The sequence below is a fragment of the Martes martes genome (genome assembly GCF_963455335.1).
Source record: "Martes martes genome assembly, chromosome: 16".
NCBI classification, from domain to species: domain Eukaryota; kingdom Metazoa; phylum Chordata; class Mammalia; order Carnivora; family Mustelidae; genus Martes; species Martes martes.
Genome location: NC_137904.1, coordinates 15,245,811 through 15,266,469, shown reverse-complemented (window position 1 = coordinate 15,266,469; position 20,659 = coordinate 15,245,811). Strand labels below are relative to the sequence as shown.

The window sequence follows — 20,659 nt, the reverse complement described above, 5'->3', positions numbered from 1 at the left end:
CCATTTTAAAAGCAATGGTAATGCTACATCAAAAACTAATTATACACTATACAGTAGCTAACTGAACATAATAAAAAAATAATAAAAATAAAAATAAAAGCGATGTTCATAACAGCATGATCCACAATATTAAAAATGCGGAAGTAACTCAAGGATCCATCGACAGATGAATGAATGAACAAAATGCGTTGTACCCACACAATGAAATATTATTCAGCCTGAAACAGGAGTAAAATTCTGACACCCCCTGTAACGTGGAAGCTTGAGGACATTCTGCTGAGTCAAATTAGCCAGTCACAAAAGGAAAAGTGCTGTATGGTTCTACTTGCATGAGGTTCCTAGAGTTGTCAAATCCACAGAGACAGAAAGAATGGTGTTCCCAGGGGGCTGAGAGGAGGGGTATGGGGAGTTATTAGTTAAGGGGTACAGAGTCTCAGTTTTGCTGGACAGACAACTTCTGGAGATGGGTGGTGGTGACGATAGTGGGAATATGCTTGACGTCCCTGAGCTGTACAGTTGGAAGCCGCTAAAATGGCAGGCTGTGTGTGATATACATTTCATTGCAATTACAAATTAATTTATTGAATGTTCTTAACAACCAATGGAGGCAGGGTTTGGAGCAGGTGGTCCTCAGTTAGAAACCCAAGGTTTATGTACTCTAACATACAGCCGCCAAGGAGAGTCTTGCTGCTCCGGTCATACGTCCCAAACGCGGCTGCCCAGAGGTCCAGATCAGCCAGCGTTGTTTAACTCAAACACGCAATGTTACAAAAATCATTAAACAGAGCAAATATTGGCTACCAGCATGGATCCCTTCTTCTAGAGAGGGTAAGAGTTGAAATGAATCCCAGGGTACGTCAGGGTGTATTTTTATCTGTGTCATGGGCCAGATAATCTCATCTTGGCCTTTTCCCACACTTGGATCAAAGCTTTCTCTTCTAGGGGCACCTGGGTGGCTCAGTTGGTTGAGCCCCCGACTCTCGGTTTAGGCTCGGGTCATGATCTCAGGGTCATGAGATCGAGCCCCACATCGGGCTCAGTGCTGAGCATGGAACCTGTTTATGATTCTCTCCTTCTCCCTCTGCCCAACCCCCCCACAATCATGCTCTCACTCTCTCTCGAAAGAAAGAAAGAAAGAAAAAGATTCTTTCTAATTAGCTAACAACCGTACCTTAGACACAGGTGCATTTTCCTCTTTGCTTGTTTTAGATCCCTAGTACCAAAGACAGTGATGACACACAGCAAGCCCACAGTAACTATGTGTCCATTAATTCTGTGTTTCTGTGCTTCCCCTTTTCTGTTGGATAGTTTTCTGGATTTGTTGTGTATTATCTGAATATAAATATTCTAATACACACAGTATGTGTTAAGACTCCTAAGTATAGTCTCCATTCATCATATGAATGGAAATTTGTTCCAGGTGTCATTTGCCTTCTGATTTTATTTGTGGGGCTTGATCTATGACAGTTTGGGGGGGCTTTTTTGTTGGGGGGATTTTTTAAGCCAGGTATGTCATCCATTTCTTCCATACATCATGCTTGGAAAAGTCTTTTTCCAGAAATTATATAAATATTCACCTATATTTTTTAGGTTTTTCTGTAAGTTGTTTTTTTTTTTACATTGAAATCCTATCACCTGAAATATATTTTAGGCTCCTATAGAACATACAGACCTAATTTTCATTTTCAAGTAGTTAGCCCTTGTTCCAGTACCATCTATTAAATTCTCCGTCCTTTCCTCAATTAATTAGAGATGACAGTTTACATTAAAGTATTTTATTAAGCAGTCTTTAAACTTTTCCATTTATATAATACTATACTGGTCTCTGATTACCTAGGTTTATATTTGGCAACATTTATTGTGGTAAAGCTCATTACAAAAGTAATATATCAGGGCGCCTGGGTGGTTCAGTGGGTTAAGCCTCTGCCTTCGGCTCAGGTCATGATCTCAGGGTCCTGGGATCGAGCCCCGCATTGGGCTCTCTGCTCAGCAGCAGGGAGCCTGCTTCCTCCTCTCTCTCTGCCTGTCTCTCTGCCTACTTGTGATCGCTGTCTGTCAAATAAATAAAATCTTAAAAAAAAAAAAAGTAATAGGAAAAAGTTACATTGTTATAAAGGGGGGGTTGTTACAAAATAAAAGAAATTTAAAACTGTAATTCATGCTTCAGAGAAGAACTCTGCTAACTTCTTGGTAGCTGAAATCCTTTCACATTCTTCCTATGTATCTTATACATAGGATACCATATACCTATGCTTCAAGGTATATAAAATATTTTAGCATCAGCTACTATGAGTCCCTCCTCTTCTTTTTCAGGACCTTTTAGTTCTTTTTTACCATCCTTATTCTTTTACTAACTTTAAGATTTATGGTCAGTCTCTGTAGTTTCGTTGTTGTATATTATTTGAACTGGAGTTATATCAAACTTACCAGTCTATTCAGAGAAAAATCAACCTTTTAACATGTTTATTAAACTCTGTGTAATGTTAAAAAATTATAAATAACTGGGGTTTGACAATTAGTTGTTAAAAAAATTAAGGTATATCAGTCCAGCCTAACACCCGGTCATAGAAAATTGTTACAGAAGAATGTTTAACAACCTGGGAAAATGTTTCCAATACATTTTACCTCCAAGAACCAAATTATAAAACAAATGTGCTGTACGAATCCACTAATAAATAAATACAAATGCAAACATAAATTAAATTATAAATAAAGTATAATAAAAGGAATCAACTTGAAAATATAATATATCAAAACACACTTTCAACACCAAAATGTGAAAGACCAATGAAAAGGTCACATTCATTTTCGTATCCTTTTTTATATTCTGTCATGTTTCCTTGTTTCTGAAACTGCACAAGATCACAGGAATATATGTTTAAATAGAGGAAAATGGGGCCACCAGAGTCAGCCCAGGGAGCTGCACCTCCACGCATCTGCCACGGAGGCCATGGTTGTCGTATTAACATTTCCTGCGCTTCTGTACCTTGCCACCAGCTCACACTGCCCCACTCTCTCCCCAGCTACCTCCAAACCCTAGAGCACGCCCTGGAGGCCGGAGACGTGGTGCTGATCGAAAACCTAGAAGAGTCCATTGATCCTGTTCTGGGACCCCTGCTTGGGAGAGAGGTCATCAAGAAAGGACGGTAAGACTCCACTCTGTCGCTGATCCTTCCTGGGGAACCGGCTCCCAGAACCGTGAGCAGGTCCGCTCTTCCCAAGCATCCCCTCCTGAACTCCTGTCCCATGCTCCTTGCAGCACGCACCCCTCTCTCTTTTCCACGAGGGAAAGACTTAGCTGCCCTTGACTTGTGGAGAAAGTTTCCTGGAGTAACTCTGCACCCCTCAGTCACGTCCTTGACTTCCTCCTATGTGGGAACAGCGCATGGTTTTGGAGGAATTTTCGAAAAGAAGTGCTCAAAACACAGACTGACTTGTGAGCGTGAGGATTTTATCCAAGCTAGACTCCCAGGTTCTGAGAACTCGGCGCTCTGGCCCTTTGATGAGCCCCTTTTGCTTTGGGGCTGCAAGGGATCAGGGCTTAGCAAGTGTCTGGCAGAAGGAAGAGGATGAGCGAGGACGAAAGACAGCAGGCACAGAAGAGTGAGAGACAGAGAATTAACACGGAAGGTTTCTTTACTCCGGACCTTCGCCCACTGCCCAGGCCATAAATAGTTTTCCATCACCATGAAAAAAGGGCGCCCTATCTTTCAAGCCTGTAAAGCACCTTTGTGCGAACTGTCAGTGTCCTTTTCTGCAAACGCTTTAGTGCCATCTGCTGGGAAATTCTAATAATGTACCAGCCTACTTGGACCACAGTGTGAATGACCCTCCCAAGAGTCAGGCACGCCAGATCAAACATGGCGGCCGCATGAGAAAGTCTCTCACCCCCCGCCCTCCCCATCCCCTTGCCCCATATTAGGGCAAACAGGCATCTCAGGGCTCAATCTAGACATGCTTGGGAGGAATCCGAATGTGGCCATATTGTTTGCTACCATCTCACAAAAAAACATCTAGAATTCTGTCCTTGACCGGATCACCCAGGAAGGCACCCCATCTCCAGCATGACCTTTCGTGTTCTAGATTCATTAAAATCGGAGACAAAGAGTGTGAATACAATCCCAAGTTCCGGCTCATCCTTCACACCAAGCTAGCCAATCCTCACTACCAGCCTGAACTACAGGCTCAGGCCACACTCATCAACTTCACGGTGACCAGGGACGGTCTAGAGGACCAACTGCTGGCCGCTGTGGTCAGCATGGAGAGGCCAGACCTGGAGCAGCTGAAGGTACGTGGGCTACCCACCAAGGAAGGGAGGACGAAAATGCTCGGGCCCCACATCCTGCTCCCCATTCCAGGCGAGGATTAGGGGCTGCTTTTCCTGGAGCTGAGCGTCATGGTTCTTTGCTAGACTTTGCGGGGGGGGGGGGGTGTGACAAGGGGGTGCCCAGCACCATTTAGCTGCCTGAATATCAAGTTGGGAAAGACAATAGAGCAAGGCAAGGACCAGAGAGGCCGAAGACATCAGGGAGAGCAGAAGACACTCTTGTCACCAACAGCAGAGTCTGGCCCGGGTCTAGGAACGTGCTTGGGCCCACACATGAGTCCGGAAGTAACCACCATGGGAGGAGAGGGTCTTAGTGAACTCCAGCTGCTACAACAAAATACCACGGACAGGGGGACTATGTTCCCGCCCTCGTGGACCTTACAGTCTAGTGGAGGAACACAGAAAATAAGCCTAAATACACAAAAATAATGTCATTTGAGGTAGTGACAAGACTTTTCAAGAAAATAATGCATTGTTCTATTGAAGAGTCAGCGAGCTAATTTAAACCAGAAAGGTGGGACGCCTGGGTGGCTCAGTCAGTTAAGCATCTGCCTTTGGCTCAGTTGTGACCCCAGGGTCCTGGGATTGAGTCCCGCATCGGGCTCCCTGCTCAGCGGGAAGTCTGCTTCTCCCTCTCCCTCTGCCTGCCACTCTCCCTGCTTGTGCTCTCTCTCTCTGTGTCAAATAAATAAAATCTTTCAAAAAAGAAGAAAAAGTAGCCACTAATTTAGCCCAAAGTCACATGACTAATGCACATTTGGGATTCCGTTCATCTGCTTGTCTGGCCTCATGCTATCCTGCTTCCCTCTTCATCCATCTGAAGGAAGGAACTTGACCCCATAGCATTTATTCATTTAGGATCCTTTGGGCATCCACACCTGACTCCCCCTTGCCCCATGTCTGCAGTCAGATCTCACAAAGCAGCAGAATGGGTTCAAAATCACCCTGAAGACGTTAGAAGACGACCTGCTCTCTCGCCTCTCCTCGGCATCTGGGAACTTCCTGGGGGACACGGCCTTAGTGGAAAACCTGGAGATCACCAAGCAGACAGCTGCCGAAGTTGAGAAGAAGGTAAAACTGCCGTGTCAGCCAAGGTTGGGAGGCAAGAACCTCTTCCCAGCTCCTGAGTCCTGAGTTTTTGAAGAAAAAAAAAAAAAAAAAGAAGTCAGAATTCCCAGATAGCTTTTCTAGGTTCCCAGATTCCTTCTAGAAAGTCCAGGGAGGCAGGATTCCTGAGTCGACCAGCTCACACCCCATGTTAGGGAGTCCCCATCTTCTGGGAGATGGCGTTTGGCAGCTCAGCCCCAGGGACGTCTAATGAGCATTAAGTCTGTGCCCGGCCTCGTCCTCCGTGCAGGGGACGGTAGCTCAGACTTCATCCTCAGCAGCTTGTGCGATGGCCCCGAAGCTAAGAAGTCACCCTGCTGTGAGCGTTGGCTGGTTCGGGCATGACCGCACCCTGAGAAAACCCACCCGCCCACAAAGATCTCCCAAGTCCAGTGTCCGTGAGGGAACTCGGGTGAATTCTCAGTAGCTCAGCCCTCCAAAACGGTTGACAATGCTGTAGGGAGCTTCCTTCCTTTATGTCACAAGGTTTGGAAGGCTTTTATTCCCCCATGGGGGACTGGAAGACAGGATGTGGGGGTGTCCGAGGCCTTCGCCCTTCGTGGGGAGGCTGCTGCTGCTTACACGGGCTCAGGAACGTTCCCAGCCCTGCTCCTGGGTCAGAGAAGCAATGACGGCCCTGCTCAGTACTGTAACAGTACACCTTTGAGGGAATACACTCCTTGTCAGAGTTTTGGGATTTCTCCAAATATCAAAGCCTCTGTTCCGGGTAGGGACAGGGTAGGAAAAATGAAAAGTAATGATGGGGGCAGGTAGTCTGGCTCATACCCACTCTGGGATAATAGAAAATTGAGGTTGGAGTGAGAGACTGAGAACAGGGAGTTCCAGCCTCACATCGTCTCCATGGCCACTGTGTGACCATCGGGTTTTACTGTGGGTTCTCTGTATCTCCAGATATGAGGGTGCAGGGTTTGTACAGTAAGTACGTCGAAGTTCCACTGTCTTGGGCAGGAGGGATGGGGAGGTGGACAGAAACCAATTCACATATGGTTATATGTGGATAAAAGTTTTAGGGGTACCTGGGGGTTCAGTCGGTTAAGCGTCTGCCTTCGGCTCAGGTCATGATCCCAGGGTCCTGGGATCAGGCCCCACTTTGGGCTCCTTGCTCAGCAGGAAGTCTGCTTCTCCCTCTCCCTCTGCCCACACCCCTGCCTGCGTTCACGCTCTCTCTGTCTCTCTCTCTCTCTCTGTCAAATAAACAAATAAAATCTTTTTTAAAAAAAAGTTTTAGTCAAGGAAATGTCTCAGGTTCCAGGAATAAATGCCTGGCTAGCTATTGGTGCCAAAAACTGAAAGATGGGAGCAGAAATGAATCGGGGGATGAGAAGAAATTGTTATTCTAGTTTGTGTTCTGTTGAGTTTCAAGCACCTTGGGCCATTCTTGTAGGTCTGTGCCTTGGGTTTCCAGATATATAATCTTGGCTTCAACAAGTAGTTGGTCATTGAAACCAGGAGTGGATGAAGTCCCAGGAGACATGTCTGCAGTGATGAGACTGGGAATAGAGCACTGAGGAAGACTAATATGTTTGAAGAGAAATACAGAAGATGTAAACTGGAATAGAGCAGAGAGATGGGAGGATAGACAGGGATTATGAGAGAAAGCATCTGAAGAAAGCGTGCCAGTGGTATTGAATGGTCCTGAGGACTCAAATAAGATATGGCTGAGATGTGGCCACTGAACTCTGCAAAAATCAGTGATCTTGGGGAGAACGGTTTTGGTGAAACCGGAAGCCAGACTACATTAGAATGAGAGAAAATGGGAGCTGAGAAAGGGAAGATGAGTATATATAACCCTTTAAAGAAGCCCGACTGTGAAATGGGAGAGAGAAAAAGGTCAGTGACTTAAGGACATGGATCCCCGAGATGGGAGAGACTGAGGATGCCTCATCCTCATGGAGGTGCGAGGATGCATACATTATAGAGGAAAAGCAGGAGTCAAGAAGAGAGATTAATTTACAGGAAAAAGAAGGAACGATTAATACAGTGGAAGACATAAGAAAGTCAGGGGAAATGTCATTCAGGTCATAGATAATGAGCTTGTCTTTAGAAAGTTGGAGAGGTTCGCCTGGGTGGCTCAGTGAGTTAAGCATCTGCCTTTGGCTCGGGTCTTGATCTCAGGGTCCTGGGATCAAGCCCCATGTCAGGCTTTCTGCCCCATCGGGAGTCTGCTTCTCCCTCTCCCTCTGCCCCTCCTCCCCCGTTCATGCTATCTCTCTCTCTCTCTCTCTCAAATAAATAGAATCTTTAAAAAAAAAATAATAAATAGAGGGAGAGCTAGTTCCGATGTGGTAGGGTCTGGGGACAAACATGAGTCTAGAAATGAGATCCACAGTCCACGGATCCATGTAGGCAACTGAGCTAGGGAGACGGAGACTTAAAGGAATCAGAGGAGAGGCAGAAATGAAGGAGATTCCTTCTGTTGGTCTCTGTATAACCGGAGAGAGTACGAGTCGTGTTCACCTGCTGAGAGTAAAGGAGTGCTGGTGAGGTAGGTAGCTTGGGGAGTGGAGTGAAGGTTTGCAGTTGCTGGAATAGGAATGAAAGGTGACTCGGGAAACACAGTTCATGGACAGCATTAAGAACCCAGGTGAGCTGGAAATGTATGGATCTATGAATGGATCTCAAGAATGCCATTCTGAGTAATTGTATGATTTTTGTTCAGTCCAACCCCTTCCAAGAATCTATGTCTTCAACTGCTGAATTTAACTGATTTACATTTATTAACATTATTGATAGAGTTAATTTCTTTCTACCGTCTTAATTTATGTTTTCTAGCAACCATACTTAGTTTTCTCTCCTTTCTTGCTTTTTCTTTATTCTCCTCTTTATCCTTTGCTGATTTTAAAGTTATTTACTTTGTTTTATCTTACTGGTGAATCTTGTTTCATTTATATATGAAAATTATATTTCATTTTATGTGTGACTTAACAATATATATTTTGACTTAACAAAGTCTAATGATGTATCTGGCCTCTAACCAAAACAATATAAGGACTTTAGAATGCTTTGATCATCCTTTCCCATCTTCTGTTACTGTTTTATGTTTTAGTTCCATGTAATATTCCCAAGGTGGCCATTTTTTATGGCCTTTGTTATTTAGATTAAACATGTATATAAGAAGTTCTCAGACCTCATTTCTTCCTTTTGGATGCAATCTTCTTTTAATTGAGGTAAATAATTATTTCTTCAAGGGCCTGTGGATAGTAAATTCTCTTTGATGTTGACTGTTTCTTTGATGAGCTCTGATCTCAATTTTGGAAAATTTTCAGCTATTATAGTTCCAAGTGGTGCTTCTTTCTATTCTCTACTTACCTCTGTTAGGTGTATTTTGAATCTTCTCATTCTGTCTGCCAACTCTCACAACCTCTTATATATTTTTCATCTTTTTTCTCTCTGAGCTGATTTTGTTCCAATTTCCTCCAATCTGTCTTCTAGTTTGCATATTCTCTTTCTGACGCTAATCCATTCTTTAACCTGTCCACTGGTTTTTCATTTAAATAACTGAATTCTTATTTTTAGAAGTCCTAGTGAGTTCTGTGGGTTTTTTTCAGGCAGTCTGTCTTCCTATTTCTAATGTCCGGATTTTATGCTTTCTTTCATCTCTACTGCTCTTAAGCAGAAATAGTTAATGGTGAGCTATAGACCATTCAGTGATCTTCAGCTCTTAGAATGCTAATCCTTCTGGGATTTGGTGGGGGAGGGAGGGCAGAGTGAGGGTTTCTAATTGTCCCCTCAGGCAACACTTCTTTCTGAAGTTTGTAATTGTTTACTGCAAGCTCATCTTCAAAAGGGGTCATTGTTGTTTTTTTTTTTTTTTTCCTTTGAGACTCTTATGAATTATCATTGGTTTCATTCTTCTGGAGCATAAGGCGGGTCATACTGAGGTCTGTATTTAGTGGTATGTTCTTTCAGAATCCCTCTCTGATGCTAAGGTCTCTTTTCTCATTTTTCCCTGTGATAAGAAATTTTCTGAAAATAAACTATTCCATTGAAAGAGATCCTTTGGCAACATGGGTGGATGTAGAGACTTTAATGCTAAGTGAAGGAGTCAGATGAAGACCAATACCATATGGTCTCTCTCACACGTGGAATTTAAGAAACAAATGAACAAAGAAAAAAGAGACCAAAATATAGACCCTTAACTCTAGAGAACACACTGATGGTCACCAGAGGGGAGGCAGGTGGAAGGATGGGTGAAATGGTTGATGGGGATTAAGAGTACACTTCTCACCATGAGAATGGGTGACGTATAGAACTGTGGAATCACTGTATTGTAACCTGAAACCAATATGCCACTGAACGTTACTACACTGGAATTACATTTTTGTTAAAAAGAAAGAAAAAAGGAAGGAAGGAAGGAAGGAAAGGGAAAGAAGAAAGGAAGGAAGGAATCCTCTTTGTGAATTTACATATTAACTCTTTCATAAAAATTAAAATTCCATTATGCTGTTTTCACTGGATTTTCACTGCCTGGAATTCTGGTTTATTTCCAAGTAATATATATGTAAAGATACATACGTACATACACACATAAGTTTATTTCTTTCTTTTCAAGTTATAAATATTTTTTTCCGTGAAATCTTTCTCATTTGAAATGGAGCTCAGAAGCTCCATGGCCCACACTTCCCAGCGGGAAGAGCTTGCACTCACACTCGTGAAAGATGGCGTATGTCGCCTCCTTTCTCACTCAAGTGCTATTAAAAAAAAAATACCACAGCATGGAGCACTTGGGTGGCTCAGCCAGTTAAGTGCAAGACTCTTGATTTTGGCTCAGGTCGTGATCCTGGGGTCGTGAGATCGAGCCCCACATCAGGCTCTGCACTGGGTGTGGAGCGTGCTTAGGATTCTCTCTCCCTCTGCCCCACCCCCCATGCGTATGCACAAACACATGCGTGTGCTCTCTCTCTCTCTCTAACAAAACAAATAAACAAAATAAATAACACGGCAGCTTCCTAACCTTCTAGCTGCCATGCCCCCCCCCAGACCCTTCCCACCTCCCCCATGCGGACCTGTGTGTATTGACACAGAGAAGCCAGGCTGATGGGTTGGTTGGAACAACGGACCACTGTTTCCCTCCCCAACAGGTCCAAGAGGCCAAGGTGACGGAAGTGGAAATCAATGAGGCCCGAGAGCACTACCGGCCGGCAGCTGCCCGAGCCTCTCTGCTCTACTTCGTCATGAACGACCTCAGCAAGGTCCACCCAATGTACCAGTTTTCTCTCAAGGTGACCTACACCTGCATTGTTTTGCATAATCATTGTAATACAGCCCCCACAACTCTCCCTGAGGGCTTCTCCGTGGGCTTCATTAGCTAGGGCAGGTCTTCCAGGTCAAGTCAGGGAAGGCAGCTACAGTGCCTTCAGACCCATGTTACGGTCCTCATCTCTTTAACTGGGGAATTCAGGACTCACGGGTACTTGGGCTGGAACGAGAGATGCCACAGCCTGACTCACTCAGCGAGCACAAATGACACAGTGGGTGCTGGGGTAGGAGGACCGAGAAATATCAGAAGTGACCCCTGCCCCCAAAGAGCTTAAAATAGGATAGAGGGACAATCAAAGGTACATGCCATCCATACCCACTAAAGACCAAAGCAGGCAATAATAGCAGTCCAGCCTTAAATGACTTGTCTTATTACTCTAATATCCTCAAAGCTACTGCTTTATGGTTGCTGAAATATTTCTAAACCAGAGACGTCAGCAAATTTTAAGTGCTGACTAAACTCACTCGTGAAAAAATAAAGCCCTATAAATTTTATGCGAGTCACTGAACGTATATCTTCCTCTGGGAGGGTATTCAGGAAAAGACCACAGTTGGAGAGACGTTGTGGGTAGGAGAATTTCTGAACAACCTCCTTGTTTGACATAACAGAGGATAGACACCCACACTCAGAGCACACAGCTCATTCTGTGAGGGTAAACTCTGACCAAGTTTGGGGCCAGGGTGTGGGGTTGGAGGTGAGCAGGTTGGAAATCAGGACGTCTCCCGTACCTGGGGCTCACTAAATTAGAGGTGGTATTTAACCATTTCTGGGGCCCCTTCCCTCAACTGCAGATTACATGAAATGTGTTTATAATGTTTTATGGTTTGGGGACACCTGGGTGGCTCAGTCAGTTAAGTGTCCGAACTTTTGATTTCGGTTCAGGTCATGATTTCATGACCTGAGGGTCCACTCTGGGCATGGAGCCTGCTTGAGATTCTCTCTCTCTCCCTCTGCCCTTCCCATCCCCTCTAAAAAATTACTAATAAATATATAATTTATGTTTTTACAAGAAATCTAGTACTTGGCCTTGTATTCAGGTCAAAGCAACAGATGAAAGAATTATGAAGTATTTCAAGACAGTATGAAAGTTAGATGATAAGCCTCATAACTACAAGATCACTCCTTAGTTCTAAGAGCCGTTGAAAAGATATCAAATGAAACCCATGAAAATGTGTGTTCTGAAACACGACGTAAGTTGTCTTGAAGCAATAATATCCTGATAGGGGCTTGCTTCATCATTGGAAGTGCTACTTGGGGCAGGAGGACATTGTGGGGCCCCGTGCTGCTGTTAAGAATTGCTGACCAGCTTGATCACTGAAAGCAGATTTAAATACTTAATCATAATGAGATGAAGTGTCCTCAGGGGCACTGAAACAACAGTATACCCTTGTGTGATTGGAAGAAAAACCAGCCACGGAGTCTCCTTGGTCTTGGCTTTGGTCTGAGGTTGAACTTTATAGTTTCTGTTCCAGGCAGAGAAAGGAGAGGCGTTCTCAGAGCACAGAAACCAGAGACAGGCCAGCGTGGCACATCCCAGCCCTCTAACTTGTTTTGAGCAGGAATGTGTTCCAGTGTGTCTATTTGCTTTTATGCAAGCAAAAACTCTTCAAGAGCCCGTTGTGAACCAGCTTGGAAGTTCATAACATGGTTAAGATGGAACCTACGTGATTGCGATTTTTCCTCAAAACTCAGCCAAAGGCTAAGACAGGGTTGATGAGACTTCACTTGCCACGTGCTCAGGGTGTCCTGAGGTGTCCATCAGTCCAGGACTGATGGAAGGACCGGCTCCCTCTGTCGTGTACCTTACATGGAGGGGCCCAGCTGTTGGAATGGCGTTTCTCAAAGGAAAGTCCAATCCCCAGCCTGCCAGGTGCAGAGAAACATCCCAGGGGATTGGGTTGAGGGTGGTCAGAAGAAGTTGCTGCAATCCTCAACACGAATGAAGAAGGAAGCCTACAAGGGTTTCAGTAACAAGGAAGACCATGGAACTAAGAAATAAAGGAATTCATATTTTCCCCCATTTTGCAAATGAGGAAATACCAAGACACAGATTTTATATTGGTTTCCACTGAGGTTCACATACCCGGTCTTAGAAAGACCTAAGACTTTTTTTTTTTTAATTCTCTCTTTGAAGCCACAAAAGGGGATTGGGAAAAGACTGGAAATCTGCATAGCCACGAGTTGAAAAGGCCCAGTGATCTCTTGATTTCAATTTTCTTTAATGATGCATTGTATAAATATCCCATTCAAAATGTAACATTCCTAATATTTTTATAAGTGCCATATAGTTTAAAGCAATGAAAAATTGATTCATGTAAATTTGTATTTCATACGAAAGCCTTCATGTTCAGAAGATGGAGCCAAAGCTGTCTACGCGCCCTGCTCCCTGATCGCAGGAAGTGTCTATCAGGAAATAAGGGATGCGTAAGAGGACTCTCCAAATGAATGCACAGTTTGTAGGAAGAAAAACAATACATGAGGTTCTGATCATTCCCAAATGGAAAAATAATTAATTTGAAAATATCCTGAGGGCCTACGATGTTTACAAGGGTCTCTTTACAATAATAAATTTGTCCAACACATTTTGGTTCTACCATCAAGAATTGTGGACTTTCCTGGCTAGGATCATTAAGCCCAACTGGTTATTGTTGGCTGTGTATACTCTTTTTGGAGGGTTGTTAATCCAGCAAAACTTATTGGATCTAATTTAATGATTTGGGCTACTGGATAATTACTTTTCACCGGTCAAAACTGTAGGCTCTCGTCTGTATGCCCCATAGATTTGCCCACTTCGTAGCCATGTAATTCATACGAGCAAACTAAGAAAAGAGCTAATAGCATGTTGTCTTGTGGCCACGGTCCCTTCTTGGCAGGCTATGCTGGGAAATCATTTCTGTGGCAGGCGAATTACAGTATTCTTCCCAGGTAAGTCTACTAGCTATGTACAAAGAGAGCTGTGAAAATTACCAGTGTCCACCCTCCCGTCCCCAGGCATTCAGCATCGTCTTCAGGAAGGCCGTGGAGAAGGCTGCTCCAGTTCAGAGCCTCAGGGAGCGCGTGACCAATCTGATAGACAGCATCACCTTCTCGGTGTGCCAGTACACCACCCGTGGGCTCTTCGAGTGTGATAAGCTGACCTACCTTACCCAGCTTACCTTTCAGGTAAATGTGGATTGAAGAAGTTTCTGGAAAAGAGGTCATTTTCCAGTGCCCAACCAGCAGGAGTAAAGAAAGTTTCTTCTATTCACACCGCTTCCCATGGAATGTGATGACTATTTGGCTCTAAGCAGAAGCACTGGACAAGAAGGTCCAATATGGCGCATGCATGTTGCCTCACCATTGTCCCATTCATGGCAGCCATGTCGGATCAACTGTTGTACTTCCTGTTTACCTTGGGTGACCTCAGATCCTTCTCAGCATAGCCCTCCAGCAGCCACGACCCATCAACCCAAAACTGGCACAAACAATGAAACTCGATGGCCATACCAATAACTAGATCCTTGTTGAGATGCTGTAAGAAATTTACAGCATCTCTCATTCTTTATTTACCTTGAGAGTCATGAGTTCAATGTGCCAAACTTCCATGTTAACTGCAAATGTCTTTTCGTAGCCATGGCAGTCTTGGCCTTGAAAAGGTCCTTGGAAACTCTGATTCTCAAGTGTTTGGGTGCATCAGGGCCCCCCCCCCACGGCTAATTTAAAAACCCTTGTCTTTCACTTATTCTCAACACCAAAAAGGCACAAAAACTTATTTTCTTGCATTTATCCGTGTAATCATTTAGGATTGGGAATTTTTTCCGTAAGTTAAGTGGGAGCACACACTAGATTGTCTTGAAGGCCTCTTTCTATTCTAAACACCAGATAGTCTATGATCTCTTCTGGGCTGACAACGTTTGCATGTTCCAAAGCCTGAATGCCTGGGGAAGTGTTAGCGTGGCTTGTTCCCCTTACCCTCTGTATTCCCTCTCCAGCCCAGATGAGTGTGGCCATCATGCAAAGAACTCAGGGCACCTCACTGGCTCAGTCAGCAGAGCATGCAAATCTTGAGCTTGGGGTTGTTTGAGCCCCACACTGGGCACAGGGATTACATAATTTTTTTTTTTAATTTGGGTCACCTAGATGGCTCAGTCGGTCAAGCATCCAATTCTTGATCTCAGCTCAGGTTTTGATCTCAGGGTCATGAGTTCGAGCCCCACATTGGTCTCCATGCCGAGCATGGAGCCTACTTAAAAAAAGAACTTAAACCCCAGCATGAACTGTCTTCCCTCCTGCCACTCATCACCCCCAAGCCCAAAGGAGCTCTCAACCCTAACTTTCTCTCTTCTCTCCTCATAAATATTCTAACCTCATTTTATCAGACCTTTTTCCCTCCTAAGAGACTTTTCCTCAAATTTGCCAAATTATTATTTCTTAGTGAGCATTCCCATCTGTAACCTCACAGCACAGAACACCGTTTAAAGAGGGGGAGGACAATTCCCCAAGCACCTCTCAGTGTGAATCGTTAGCTCTGGCCAAGCAGAGTGCTCCACTCTCCCCTGCTCACACCTCACTAACTCCCCCTCCAAGCCCCCGCCCATTCCTTGGCCCCTCCCTGGAGCACCTTCCCCTCCTGCCCAGACATCCCCACCCCTTTGCTTCTCCAAAAACCAGTTCAAAACCACGTATAGAAGGTTTAATCAAATTAATCTCCCCACCCCTGCTTGCCAGCCAGCCCCCTATTCTGGAAGCCCTTTTGCATTATTGGTTCACGTAGGCATTTCTGTTTTGCGTATATCCGTATGTGACTTTGACATTCTCCTCGAGTCCCGTCATTTGTATATGTCGTCATCTCAGTGTGATTGCGGGGACATACACCATGGCATTTGGGACTGATGTACAAAATGCTTGCCAACCAAGGTAGCTAGTCACTCTCTGTGTGCATTTAAGTCACCCTGATATTTGGGGTGGATAACGCGCACCCAGGAGGGATTTGCACAAACACCCACTTTCTTCCCCTCCCCTCTCTTTCGACAACCAAAACCGATGGCAAGCTCTAGGGTTCGAAGCAGCAGTAATAACCCTGAGTGCCAACCCCGAGATCTCCAGAACCCTGTGGCCCCCAACCCCCTAAAGAAACCATTCTTCCACATTGCAGATTCTCCTCATGAACCAAGAAGTCGATGCGGCGGAAGTGGATTTCCTGCTTCGATCTCCAGGACAGACTGGTGTCACCAGTCCCCTGAGCTTCCTCTCCCATCAGGCCTGGGGTGGTATCAAGGTCAGTAGAAAAGGCCCCCCAGAAAGAAGTCAGGTTCTCATCTCTCAGAGTTTTTCCCCTGACAAGTGTCCCCATGATGTCAGCAGGGCTCCCTTTGGGGTACTAGCACAGAGCTGTGTTAAACATAGGCGGGGGTCTTTACCTGGCACCCCATAGTGGAACTCGCCCTTCCCAGGCCTGCTGGAGAAGCCAGGAGCATGCAAGACACGGGCTCTGCCTCCGGGATGTGGGGAAATGCTAAGATCCCGCAAGCTTCCCGGCCTCAGCAAAGCTGCGTTTCACCTGTCAGTGCTTAGGGCAGAAGGTGGGCTCCTCCGTGAGGCCCTGGGGCTGGCATGGGGGTGCTGCAGCAGGGCTTCCAGCAACCAGACAGATGCCAGGCTCTGTTCGGGCATGTCCGTGAGAGTCCCAACTCGGTCTCCAAGAAGGACACGCATTCCAGCCTGGGATTCTCAGTGGTTAATAATAGCTCACATTTACTGAGCACCTTAGAAAGGCATTCTGTTCTCACACCTGGGAGGTAGGCGGTATCTGTTCCTGTTTAACCCAAAGCCCATTGTCTTGCTATGTTGTACGGCTTAGTTTGTCGTTGTTGTTGTTAAGATTTTATTTACTTATTTGCAAGAGAGAGAACGCATACTCATGTGTACGTGCATCACATGAGCCGGTAGGGGGGAGGCAGAGGAAGAGGGAGAAGCAGGATGTGGTGCTCTATCGGAGGACCCTGGGATCATGATCCAAGCCAAAGGCATCCAGCCAACCAACCAGCTGAGCCACCCAGCCGCCCCTGATTTCGCTAGGTTTTATGCACATCTGTGTGTGTGTGTCTAGTTTCTCGTACTTGAAGGTTCATGTTCCCACCACCGCAGTCAAGATACAGATAATTCCATCCCTGTAGCAATCCCTCATGGTGCCCCTGATAACCAGGACAATCTGCTCCCTTGCCTAATGCCTAATGCTGGCAACCACTCCCATCGTATAATTTGATCCTCCCAAGGATGTTATGTAAATGGAATCCTACAGTATGTAACCTTTGTTGGACTGGCTGGTTCGCAGTGCATAATTCCCTTAAGAGCCATCCAAGTTGATTTACTTTATAACGGAAGCCCAGAACTTAATATTTATACGCACGCTCTCCTCTCCAAAGGGACCATCTTAGGAAATTCAAGGCTAATTCCATTCAGGCTGCCATTGCCCAAAATATTTTTCTAGCTTCTTTTTCAGAGTCTGCGGCTATTCTTTTCATCATCTGTATCTAAATCAGGGCTGTATCTAAATCAGGATTCATTAAACTTTCTGCACAGGGTCACATAGTAAATATTTATGCTTTGAGGGCCAGACTCTGTCACAACTACTCAGCTCTGCCAAAGTCACACACAATACGGAAGCAAATGGAAATGGCTGAGTTCCAATAAAACTTTATTTACAAACACAGGTGGTGGGCCAGATTGGGTCTGGAAGCCGTAGTTGTGGCCAAAATAATAAAGGTGTGATTTGACTTTCATTTATTAACTGCATTTGTCATTCCGGGTCCCATCTGGCAAATAAGCATAATCTCTTCCAGTCCCTTCCATGTTGATGTAAAAGTTGGGTATTCATCCTTTCTGATGGAGGCATAATACTCCATAGTATATATGGACCAAATCTTCTTTATCCATTCGTCCGTTGAAGGGCATCTTGGTTTTTTCCATAGTTTGACGATTGTGTCCATTGCTGCTATGAACAATGGGGTACATATGGCCCTTCTTTTCATTACATCTATATATTTGGGATAAACACCCAGTAGTGTAATTGTAGGGTCATAGTGTAGCTCTCTTTTTAATATTTTGAGGAATCTCCATACTGTTTTCCAAAGTGGCTACACCAACTTGCACTCCCACCAACAGTGTAAGAGGGTTCCCATTTCTCCACATCTTCTCCAACACACGTTGTTTATTGTCTTGTTAATTTTGGCCATCTAACTGGTGTAAGGTGGTATCTCAATGTGGTTTTGGTTTGAATTTCCTGGTGTGTATTTTTTATACTAATAGCTCATTTCAGTTCAGATGTCAAATTTTCATCAGAAATATTTAAGGGGCATCTGGCTGGCTGAGTCAGTAGAGCACGTGACTCTTAATCTCAGGATTGAGTCTGAGCCCCACGTTGGGTATAGAGATTACTTAAAAATGAAATCTTTTTTTTTTTAAGATTTTATTTATTTGACAGAAAACACAAGTAGGCAGAGAGGCAGGCAGAGAGAGAGAGAGCAGAGAGCCCGATGCGGGGCTCCATCCCAGGACCCTGGGATCATGACCTGAGCCAAAGGCAGGGGCTTTAACCCACTGAGCCATCCAGGTGCCCCTAAAAATGAAATCTTAAGAAAAAGAAATACTTGATATATTTTTAGATTTCATAAATCTATGTTCATAGATTTCATTTAGATTTAAAATCACTGATTCATATACCTCAGTTGTTCCAAACATACTTAAAAGTTTTCCAACTACTAAAGCAAGCTCTAGATTCTAAACCTAAATTTTAAAACAATTACAATGAAGGACAATTAAAAACGCAATTCCTTGATCGCATGAGCCACATTTCACCTGCTCATTGACTACCTTGTCGGACAGACAGTGGGAGCCTAGAGTTGAGAATAGTGCCTCCTCGTCTGATGCCCTTATGGAAAATAAATTCTGGAAATCAGTTCTGCAGAAGTAGAGCAGTGACAGACTGGTCAACACAGGCTCTGGAGTCAGACATCCCCGGGGTCAAGTTCAAGTTTGAGTGTATGTGGCCTCTGGCATGTTATCTTACTCCTCTGAACTTTTCTTTCCTCATCGGCAAGATGGCCGTCATCATACCCACCTCACAGGGTTCGGCTGAACAGACGATAAACTGTCAGTAAATGTGAACTGATGCAGTAGGTAGTTTCCCTGAGCTGCCCTAACTAAGCACTGCGAGCTGGGTGCTCTCACAGATCTGGAGTCTGGGAGTCTGAGAGTCTGAAATTTAAGTGTCAGCAGAGTCGTGCTCCCTGCAGAGCCTCTTAGGAGAGGGTCCTCCGTTGCCTCCTCCAGCTCCCACTGGCTCCAGTGTTCCTTGGTTTGTGGCAGACTCAGCCCATTCCCCCAAGGTCTTCATGCGGCCGTCTTCTCTCCGCGTCTCTTTGCATCTTCCCTCCTTATAAGAATGACTTCATCAGGGGCACCTGGGTGGCTCAGTGGGTTGAGCCGCTGCCTTTGGCTCAGGTCATGATCTCAGGGTCCTGGGATCGAGTCCCGCATCAGGCTCTCTGCTCAGCAGGGAGCCTGCTTCCCTCTCTCTCTCTCTGCCTGCCTCTGTCTACTGTGATCTCTCTCTGTCAAATAAATAAATAAATCTTTAAAAAAAAAAAAAAAAGAATGACTTCATCATCCTACCTTGTGACATCATCCTACCTTGACTGCACCTGCAAAGACCCTGTCTCCAAATAGAAGGTCACATCCACAAGTCTGGGAAGTCAGTCCTTCAACGCATCTTTTTGGGGGAACACGATTCACACCACAAGAGTGACAATGAGATGATTCATTACCAGCTGTGGGCTGTACGTACGCTGTGGTTGACGTGGGTCGTGCCTGACGGCATTTGCCCACTGATGGAAAAACATTGAGGAAATTGTGAGTTTGGGTCGAGTCCAGTTGCCTTTGTCTCTATTATCCCACCAAGCCCTCTGCGGCAGAAGTCATAGAGAATAAATGATTCAAAGCCACTCCCTACTGTTTTCATTGTACGTCCCTCCACTCCGAAGCTGCTGCGCCTCCCTCTCTCTTTTCACAAATCAGATTGTTTGCTTTGCTTTGCTTTGCTTTTTTGTTTGGTTTTGTGGGCTAGGTGCCTCTGGCTTTTCAAAGGCTTTTACAAACACGTGCGGCTTTCTCTCTCTTTCTGTGAATCGTGTTATGGAGCCCAGACCCGTCCAACGGAAACGGAGCACAGCGTGTCATGTTCGTGAACGAAACCTTTGATAAATATTCCTTTTAAGTGTTCGGTTGGATTTCAGCCTAAAGGAACAAATATGATTGAATGGGACATGATTTAAAAAAAAAGTTCTTTTAATTCTATCTGATGAGGAAGGTCGATTGCTCTGTTGCCCCCCCAAAACAATGAATAAGCAGGTAATGAGTGAAATCTGGGTGATAAAACACTGTTTTCATTATTTATTCTCTGTAAGGATTTTTTTTTTGAAGTTTAAGTCTCGCCAAACGTTGAACTTGAAGGTAATGGGCAAGTTCTTTTTCTTCATTATAAAAATCTCATCTGGGATGCACGCCTCTGTCAGCCTGTGAAAGGACCTCTTACCAACCCCTCCAGACGCCAGCTGAGCACAGTTGTATTTTGTTACATAGTCCAATGTAATTAGGTTAATTAGTCATTTTCATTTAGCTTATTAGAAGGCTAGAAATCCCTTTCCCTCATTTGGAAGATTAAATGGGGCCGTTGTATTCAACCCAGGGCTTCAAGAAAGTGCGTCCCGGATCCAGTCCTGCAGCTGGGGACACTGATCAGAGAGTCATTTGCCCCGTTGAGTGGTGGCACCGAAGGGGGTAATGGGTGTGCAGGAGGGTTAATGGTGGTGCAAGCTGGGAGGAAGATGGGAGCCAGTTCCTCAGCCCGGAGAGAAGTAATTACAGCAGAGGCAGCTTTTCTCAGCCTGTCAAGAGCCCTCCCGCTA

At 44.9% G+C, this 20,659-nt stretch overlaps 1 protein-coding gene across 2 annotated transcripts in view; it reads left to right on the top strand.

Moving 5' to 3' along the window:
- Positions 1–20,659, top strand: part of DNAH9 (dynein axonemal heavy chain 9) — a gene marked incomplete at its 5' end in the record, with an annotated part of 326,297 nt that overhangs the window by 246,724 nt on the left and 58,914 nt on the right. For both annotated transcript variants that reach the window (XM_080827022.1, XM_080827021.1), the window contains 6 exons: positions 3,024–3,146; positions 4,084–4,288; positions 5,234–5,398; positions 10,537–10,677; positions 13,707–13,877; positions 15,850–15,972. In XM_080827022.1, coding sequence (XP_080683148.1) covers positions 3,024–3,146; positions 4,084–4,288; positions 5,234–5,398; positions 10,537–10,677; positions 13,707–13,877; positions 15,850–15,972 — 928 coding nt within the window. The remainder of the gene's footprint in view (positions 1–3,023; positions 3,147–4,083; positions 4,289–5,233; positions 5,399–10,536; positions 10,678–13,706; positions 13,878–15,849; positions 15,973–20,659) is intronic.